At 68.9% G+C, this 9,477-nt stretch overlaps 2 protein-coding genes across 2 annotated transcripts; both read right to left on the minus strand.

The window, feature by feature from the left end:
- Positions 1-286: 286 nt before the first annotated feature.
- Positions 287-916, minus strand: LmxM_30_0453_1 (uncharacterized protein; the record flags this gene model as incomplete). The annotated part of the gene is made up of 1 exon (XM_003886451.1): positions 287-916. One exon carries the CDS (start codon positions 914-916, stop codon positions 287-289), a length of 630 nt encoding a protein of 209 aa, XP_003886500.1.
- Positions 917-8,171: 7,255 nt separating this feature from the next.
- LmxM_30_0454_1 (uncharacterized protein) lies at positions 8,172-8,759 on the minus strand (the record flags this gene model as incomplete). Its single annotated transcript, XM_003886452.1, has 1 exon — positions 8,172-8,759. The coding sequence occupies one exon, from the start codon at positions 8,757-8,759 to the stop codon at positions 8,172-8,174; it is 588 nt and encodes a 195-aa protein (XP_003886501.1).
- Positions 8,760-9,477: the final 718 nt, after the last annotated feature.

Here is a 9,477-nt window from a genome sequence, read left to right on the forward strand (position 1 = left end):
CAGACGCCGCAGCGCAGAAACTGAGAAGGGCTCATCACGACGTGCGTGCAGGGTGCGCGTGCGCCGCTGCACCGCATCGCCAACGCGTCACCTGCGCCGCACACGCACGCACCAGGCGGCGGCGAGAGAGAGGGTGCCGGCGAAAGGCCGAGGCAAGCGTCCGCAGCCTCCGCGCCCTCCGTCTGTCCCGACGGCAGCAGCTCCCCGGCCCCTCCACGGCGACGCCTCGGTGGAGCTGCCGCGCTGCCGTCAAGTTCGACCGTCGCTTCCTGACGCACTCTCCCTCCTACTGCTCCGCTGCCTTTTGCTCCACGTCCTCCTCCTCTGGCATTGACTCTTCCTCCTCCATCAACGCCGCATGCTCTTCCGCCTCCTTACCGGATTGCCCGAGTTGCCACGGGCGCATCAGGAAGATGATGTTGAGGATATCCAGCACCCAGGCAAACACGAAGAGGCCGAAGCCAGTGCCGAAATTGTTTGCTAAACTCAGCGGTTCGCAGTTGGGTTCCTTGATTCGGTAGGTCACCACCATGAGCGCCCAGACAACACCAGCGGTGACAGCGCCGACGATGTTCAGCGCCAGGCAGAGCCAGCGGAGGCCAGAGCAGCAGTACAGCAAACGGCAGCCGAAGAGGAACGCAAAGCCGTACACGATGACAGAGATGATAGCGAACACCTGAGCAAGCCGGAAGTTGTCCCGGACGCGCGGGCAATCTCCCCACCCGACGTCCAAGGGGAGGGTAATCTGGGGCTTTCGGCAATCGGACTTTCCACCCCACAACGTGACGCAGAATTTGTGGACAACGATTAACTCCGGTTTTATGTAAAACATGTCGACTCCTGTGCCGATCATCACGAACACGAACGCGATGAGCTGGAGCACCACGTAGACGATGACGCCGAGGTTCACCGCCATTTTCGAGACCGCACAACGCAGAGCTGAGAGAGGCGAGGCGGAGGCACACAGCACAAAGGGCGAGGCGCAGGGTCTGGGGGTCGAGATGGCGCAACAGAGCGGGCGAGGAGGGCGCGGGGGTGCAGGCCGGAGACAGCGAGGGAGAGCCTTGACAGCACATGCACATGTGCGTTGCGTCGACGTTCATGCGCGCGTTGCGCGTGTGCGGTGGGTGGTGCGCGCGGTTGTGAGAGGGCGCACAGGGCACAGGGGCGAGGAGAGAGAAGGGGACAGAGACACAGAGAGTGGGGAGGCAGGGGGAGGTCACAGGCAGCGGAGACTGCCAGGCGTGCGCAGCGGGGGCAGATGCGCCGTTGGCTGGCATGCGCACAGACAAAAAGCAGCAGGAGAGGAGGCCGGCGCATGTGCCGCGCGCCGCACAGCGAGGACGAGGGGGAGAGAGTGCAACGACACGCAGGCGCACAGCACACCGCCCGGTGCCTCCGGCTGCGTCCTTCTCGCTTCCGCGTCGCCAAACGAGCGCCTGCGCGGCCACGATGGAGACCCGTGCGCAGGCGAGGCGGGCCGCCACGGCGTGCGGGCGGGCGGCATGCAGCACCGCCACCACGCACCGTCGCACCCGAGCACCGGCCCGCACAGCAGAGCACACACCGACCACAGCACCGCCGGGGGAGACACCAGCACACAAGCACACAGCCCCCGTCGCGGCACACAGCAGGCAGGGGCACGGCGGCTGCGCAGACGGGCCCAACACGCACAGACACCGCACCGCAGCAGCCCCGCACCACACCACAGACAGACGCCACCAGCGAGCAGGGGGTGTGAGACGCAGCGACAGCGTGTGCGCGCGATGCGCCGACGAAGGCGCCGGTGCCAGTCGCAGCACGCGAGGGGGCCCTGCATCCGTGCACACGCCCCTCCGCCCAGACACACACGCGCTTGCACACACACACCACCCGCGCTCACCCATCACATCCTCACTTCACAGCGCGCCTACAGCCAGCACCACCGGGAGGCGCAGCGCACAGGCCTGCCGCCGAGCACCCACGCACACCCTGCGCGATCGCCCAGCGCCATGTCCCGCAGCGCCGCACAGCCCTCAGCAGCTTCGCAGCCGTGCGCCTTCCCGCACAGACACCGCGCCCATCACAGGCGGCAAGCAGCTCATCCAAGCCGCCTCCGCCACGGCACACCGCCTCCACAAACACCTCCCCGCAGAGTACGTACGCGCAATCCCGGAGGTGCTCGTGCGCCGTCGAGAACGCCTCCAATCGCGGGCCGTCAACAGGTCCGTATACAGGTCCAGAGCAGGGGCAGCAGCGTGTGCGCCACGGCCAGCGGCGCCGGCCGCAGCACCGCCACGGTGTCGCAGATGCGGCGACCGCACGCCAGCGTCCGCGCAGCCACGCGTGTCCCGGCATTCAGCATGGACGTCAAGGTCCAACATGATGCCGACATGACGCCGAGCGGGTCGCCACAGGCCTCGACGAGCGGCACACCAAGGGCATTCGTGCTGCCGACGTCCACGACACCGCCGATCGTGTCCATGCCGCCCATTGCAGCGCAGCACAACGACCTCCACCGCACACACACTACCGGGTGAGGCCCACAGTGCGACGGTGTGCTGCGCCTAGCAGGTCACGCACCGGCCAAAACCCAGCGGCCCCGCGCCGTCCCGGCTCACGCCCCTCGACAGCCGATGCGCCGCGTTCCCGCCCAACGAGTGCAGCGCCTCCGTCGTTGCTGGCACCGCTGCCGCACACAGCGACGCCGATGGCGGTCGCGCCTCCTGCACGCACCCTCGCGCAGCGCGTCTTCGCCGCAAAGCGCCCCTGCGCAGCTGCGCCGTCGCGTGCGCGCTGCGGCACACGGGCACCGTTCGTCCAGCTCACCCCCGGCGCTCCCGCACAGCGCGACCAGTCAGCGGCCACCCAGCGCAAAGCGCAACCGCACAGACGGCAGCCGCCCCGCACCCTCCAGGAGCCGCCACAGTCCACCAGCAGCAATCGCCACGAGCCCGGCCCTCAGCCGCAGTCGTCGTAGCGCACGCCCCAGCGGGGCCATCGTCCGGTTGCCCGTCCGCTCCGCGCGCAGCCTCCTCACGGCTCTTCCCCCAAGGCAGACACCGCTCGCATCCCCGTCGCAAGCCACCCCTCCAGCGCCTGGGGGCCACTGCCGCTTCGTCGCCGCTACGGAGAGCGACACCCAGCCGGCATGCCGCCGGAATCGCCGACCCCGCGCCTCAACATCAGCCTGCAGCCCGCATGCCGTCGATCCGCGCACTGACTCGCTCACTCCTAGCACACCGCGCGGCCACAGGAGCAGTCGCTTCCCCTCAGCCCATGTCTCCCTCCCGCCACGCAGAAGACGGAGCCGGCCGCGCCACGGCCGCAGTCGCACCATTTCACCACGGCAGCCGCACCGCGCGCTGCGATGCCCTCCGCAGAAAACGGTCGCAGGGCTCTGAGGCGGGCACGTCGCGCGGGTACGCGAGCAACCCTTGCCACAGCCCCTCCTCCCCCCACACACGTCGCCTCCGCTTCGCCCGCAGTGCCGCGCACACGGTCGCAGCACCCACACAGCCAGGCACGCGGTTTCGTCGCCACGCACGTCGCACAGGCGATGCGGACGGAGGGGCACGCTGCTCCCGGGGCCGTGACCAGCCGCGTCGACCCGTGGGGCAGTCCCCGTCCAGCCCTCGCACAGCACGCATGTCCCGGCCACGCCCGCGCCCCGCCGGACGCCACGCCCCCATGCCGCCGATGGACAGCAGCGCCGCGTGCGGGTCCATCGCCAGGTCCCTCCTGCCCGCCAACAGCCCGCCCCGATCTCAGAGGCTGCCACGCGGCGCCCACCCTGTCGCGCTCCAGATGCTCTGCCGCAGTCGCCCCGCGCTTCCCACAAGCTGCCGGCACCCCCACCAGCGGTACAGCGGCGCGTGCGGGTGCCGGCTGCCACGGGACGCGTGCAACAGCGCGCCCGCTCCATTCCGCTGCCTCGCCCTCCTCCTGTCCGCTCCCGCCGTCCCCCACTCCCTCCCCCATCCCGTGCTCGACCCGTGGCAGTGGCACCCCGATCTCCCGCTCCCCTGCCAGCGTCGGCCCCCTTCAGCCCGTCTCACCGTCCCATGAGCCTGCTCCCGGTCAAGCATCAGGGCCACGGGGTCCATCCTCCGCTCGTCCCGGGAGCGCACGCCACCGACGGGGAGCCCGCACGAAAACAGCGCCCGAGTGAGGACGCAGTCCACGACGCCCCTCAAGGCCAGCGCTCCGTCGCGGCTCCCTCCATGCAGCGCCGCGGATCGTCGGGAGCACGACGATGAGGGTCCGCACCGCGTACCAGCCTGGGCAATACGGGTCGGCAATGAGGATGTGGACAGGGCGGGTGCTCAGCAGGGCCCACGTCACGCCGCCCTCGAGCAAATGGCACCGGCAGCGCTGGGCGGCGGTGGCATCTCCATAGCAACGACGACCACAGCGTCCACGCACTCCGGTCCGCGGCGTCCGCGGCAAACGGCGCCGCAGTTACTTTCGACGCGACAAGCAGTGCCCAATCCGCCCCACCGTGGATGCCCAATACAGCAGTTGCTACGACGCCAACCACCCCGCTGATCGAACACGGAGGAGGCAACGGACACGAGCGCACGCGCGTCCTCTTTCGTCAGTACAGAGGAAAGCGACCGACCACCTCAACGGCGGCGTCACCCACGCCCTCTCAGCCCTGCCGCAGCTTGCCCCCGGTCTGTACCCGCTCCTTCTCCCGGCAGCCGGCGCGGGCGCCTTCCACCGACCACCTCGCAGCCGCCTCCAGCCAGCTGCCGCACGGAAGGGCACTCCACGCCACGGGCGCACTCCCCCACACCCGCAATCCGCGCACCGGCGCACAGCGGAGGAGGGGCCCCCTACAGCGTCCGAGAGGGGTCGCGGAACGGAGGGCGACCAGTGGGCCCGGCATCACCGGCTGCAGCGTATACAAGCCCGTCCGCAGGCACCGGCACACTCGCCCGCAGGCCCGCAGCGGAGAGGACGAGGCAGCCAGGAGACGGCGGGCGCGCCAGTGCCCCGTCAGCATCCACTCACCACCGCGCACGCACGCACCACAGCACACAAACACACACGCATGCGCACGCGTCAGCGACTCCGCCCGTGCACCGCGCACACACCGCGTCAGTCCGCCGCATCGCCCCCGTGCATGCACGCCTGCCATCCCAGCACAGGCAGCCGAGCCTCCGCAGCCGGCGAGCGTCCTCCCGCAGCAAGTGCTCGGCAACACACCCGCACTCGCACGCACCTCGCGGGCCCCACGTCGCAGTGCGTCACCGCGCCGTGGCGTGTGCATCCGACGGCTCACCGTCAACGCACGCAGGCAGAGCCACGGCAGCGATGCGACGTTACTAGGAGGCGACGCCACCACCAGCGCGCCAGCCGCGCGGGCAATCCGGAAAGCAGCACACCGCACCGCATGCGGCAGCATCACATGCACCGGCAGCAGCGCCACCTGTGCCGCCCACCGCGCACACACAGATGTCGGCGGTGCCTCTCCGCATCCCGCCTGCCCAGTCCGCCGGAGCGCGTACCGCTGCCGGCCCATGAGTGTATCCCCGCTTTGGTGTGCGGGGGGTCGCGCTCACCCCGGCGGTGTCGCTCCCCATCCTCGTGCCTCGCCATGAAGCACGCATGAGACAAGCGCCAAGGCGCAGCAGAGAAGAGAGGGGCAGACGAGGAGGAGTGAGCGCACATGGAGGCGGCGTCGCCGCGAGGCACACACACGCACGCACATAGCACAGCCGCGCCGCTGGCAGCAGCAAGGTGCTCGCCGCACCCCCTACCCCTCCCCTCGCAGAAGGGGGGGGGCGAGCCCAGTGCCGGCGCGCACGCCGTCGGCGTCGCCCAGCGGACGTCACGAGAGCGCGAGTGCAAGAGAGGCATAACGAACAGAGCCGCGCGCGGGGGGACGTAACACAGAAGGAAAGACAAAGCGAGAAAAAAGGGGGCGAGAGGCACGCGCACGCACGCGCTCCGCCGTCCCGGGCCGACGCAAACGCGAGCCGTCTCGACGAGACGAAAGCGTCACACCGCGTCACGGCCCGGCGCGCGTGCTCCGCCCCTCTCGTTTGGAGGGTTGGCGGTCTGCGGTTGGCGTGGCTGCCGGACGCACGGCGGCACTTGCCGGCGCCACACCACACCGACACGTCCACAAACACACGAGCTCAGGCACAGCGCACCCGCCTCCGTTGCACCACGGCTGCATCCCGGTCGCCATGGACGCACCGCCTCCCGCGCATCCGGGGCATGCGCCTCACCGGCACATCCTGTGCGTGCTCGTCCCCTCCTCGCGTGCGTGCGGCGCTAGCAGCGCAAGGCGGAGACAAGGGTGCACGGCATGCCTCCGTCCACGCGGGGCGCGACCACGGTCCGGCTCGAGGGCGGAAGCGGCGACGTCAGTCGCGTGGGTAACAGGGGGTGGCCTAGGTGCATCCCGGGCGAGCACAGAGAGGAGGTTGGCCAGCCGCAGGACAGGGCCTTTTGAGACCCTGTGCTCTGCAGGCAGATGCCATACCTCCCCCCTCACACGCCTCAAGTCGCGGCATGCCGTAATGCGGTGTAGACACTCTCCACACCGGCATCGGGAGGACTCGGTGGTGTGACGAGGCACCCAAACAAACAACGCAGAGGAAGATACGACACAGGAAAGGTAAACAGATAATAAAGACTCAGCAAGCAAATAAGTGGACACGCACACGCACGCACGCACGCACGCGGACGCAGGCAGACAGTCGAACACCGAACACGTCCTTCACCTGCGGAGGGCAGAGAGAGAGGAGAGCGCGGAGCGGCGGGTGCGGCCACGATAACGGGAAAAGATAAGGAAAGAAAAGCAACAAAACTAGGTGGTGCAGGGAGTGCGCGCGACGGCTTCACAGCGTCGTGGTGGCGCTATCCTCGACCTCTGAGTGCGAGCGCCGCGGGGAGCCGTCGCAGCAGGGGAGGGGCGCCATGGTGGCGCCATCCACTGAACAAGGAGGTGGACGGTCACAGGGGCGCGGGCACACGCACACACGCGCACGCCGTGCGGAACAGTAGCCCGTCGAGGGGAGGCGCGTCGACACGAAACCGGAAACAAGCGAGAGACGGAGAGGAGCGCAGCGCGCGGTCGTCAGGACGGCTCCAGAGAGCAGCAACGCGCAAGCGCCACACGCACATGCCCGACGTCACGTTGCCTCCGCAGCTGCATCGGAGCCGCCTCCGCCTTCCTACACGCCTCGTCGGCCCCGCACTCCCCTGCACGCCGGGGGTGCCCTCCTGTGCACCAGCGGGTGCTTACGCGTGCGCGCACACGTAGGGCGTGCATGAAGAGCGAAGAAGAGCAAGACTGCCATCGCCCCCCTCTGGCGTTGCGTGTGCACCGGTGTGTCGCCTGCACCCGCCACCACCACACCAGCGCACCCCGTCTCCCCTCGAGCAGTCCGTGCGGTGTGCGCCAGGGGGTGAGGCAGACACGCGAGGGCGGAGGCAACGGCGGACGTGAGAGAGACACCACCGAGACGCGGTGCGGCGCTGCGCCTCCCGCCGCTCTCTCAAGTGCGTCCGTCTCCCCCTCCTGCCCTCCGCGCACCCTCGCCGCCACGCTCCGTCGCATTCCCGCGGTCACCGTCCGGCCCTGGCGGCGGCCGTCGCATCCCCTCGCTGCCCCTCTCGCGCTCACGGCTCACAAAGGGTCGTCGGTGCGCCCGTCCCCGCTAACGGTGCGTCGCCCACTGCAGAGCGCACGGCGCCGTGCAGCGCAGCACAGGCAAAAGCGGACGGAGCGGCGGGCACGGCGCAGAGGACACGCGCAGGAGAGGACGAGGACGGCCACGCAGAAACCGTCATCACGCCAGCACGCGCACTCGACAGCGAAGCCACATCGACACTCGACAGGTAGTCCGCACGCACCGACAGCCGCGCAGCACCACGCAAACGAGGAAGCCGACGCCGCAGCGCAGAAAGCGAGAGGGGCTCCTCGGGACATGCGTGCAGGGTGCGAGTGCGCCGCTAAACCGCATCGCCAACGCGTCACCCGCGCCGCGCACGCACGCACCAGGCGGCGGCGAGAGAGAGGGTGCCGGCGAAAGGCCGACGCCAGCGTCCGCAGCCTCCGCTCCCTCCGTCTGTCCCGACGGCAGCAGCTCATCAGGCCACTCCACGGCGACGCCTCGGTGGAGCTGCCGCGCGGATGTCAAGCTCCACCGTGCATTCCTGCCGCACTCTCCCTCCTACTGCTCCGCTGCCTTTGTCACCGCGGCATGCTCTTCCGCTTCCTCACCGGATTGGCCGAGTTGCCACGGGAGCATCAGGAAGATGATGTTGAGGATATCCAGCACCCACGCGAACACGTAGAGACCGAAGCCCGTGCCGAATACAAAATCGTCGCTCAGCACCTCACACTTTTCCTCTTGTAGTCGGTAGGTCACCACCATGAGCGCCCAGACAACGCAAGCGGTGACAGCGCCCACGATGTTCAGCGCCAGGCAGACCCAGCGGAAGTCAGAGCAGCAGCACAGCAAAAGGCAGCCGAAGAGGAACGCAAAGCCGTACACGATGACAGAGATGATAGCGAACGCCTCAGCAGCGCGGAAGTTGTCCCGGATGCGCGTGCAATTCCCCCACAATTCGTCCAGGGAGCTGATAACCTTGGGCTTTCGGCAATCATCCTTTCCACCCCACAACGTGACGCATAACCTGTGGCCTCCGCTGCTCTCCGGTTTAATGTAAAATATATCGACCCCCGTGCCGATCATCACACACACGAACGCGATGAGCTGGAGCACCACGTAGACGATGACGCCGAGCTTCACCGCCATTTTGGAGACCGCACAACGCAGAGCTGAGAGAGGCGAGGCGGAGGCACACAGCACAAAGGGCGAGGCGCAGGGTCTGGGGGTCGAGACGGCGCAACAGAGCGGGCGAGGAGGGCGCGGGGGTGCAGGCCGGAGACAGCGAGGGATAGCCTTGACAGCACATGCACATGTGCGTTGCGTCGCACGTTCATGCGCGCGTTGCCGGTGTTCGGTGGGTGGTGCGCGCGTGTTGTGAGAGGGCGCAAACGGACAGGGGCGAGGAGAGAGAGGAGGGGACAGAGACACAGAGAGTGGGGAGGCAGGGGGAGGTCACAGGCAGCGGAGACTGCCAGGCGTGCGCAGCGGGGGCAGATGCGCCGCTCGCTGGCATGCGCACAGACAAAAAGCACCAGGAGAGGAGGCCGGCGCATGTGCCGCGCGCCGCACAGCGAGGACGAGGGGGAGAGAGTGCAACGACACGCAGGCGCACAGCACACCGTCCAGTGCCTCCGGCTGCGTCCTTCTCGCTTCCGCGTCGCCAAACGAGCGCCTGCGCGGCCACGATGGAGACCCGTGCGCAGGCGAGCCGGGCCGCCACGGCGTGCGGGCGGGCGGCATGCAGCACCGCCACCACGCACCGTCGCACCCGAGCACCGGCCCGCACAGCAGAGCACACACCGACCACAGCACCGCCGGGGGAGACACCAGCACACAAGCACACAGCCCCCGTCGCGGCACGATG

Source organism: Leishmania mexicana, contig 82, assembly GCF_000234665.1.
Source record: "Leishmania mexicana MHOM/GT/2001/U1103 WGS CADB00000000 data, contig 82, whole genome shotgun sequence".
NCBI lineage: Eukaryota > Euglenozoa > Kinetoplastea > Trypanosomatida > Trypanosomatidae > Leishmania > Leishmania mexicana.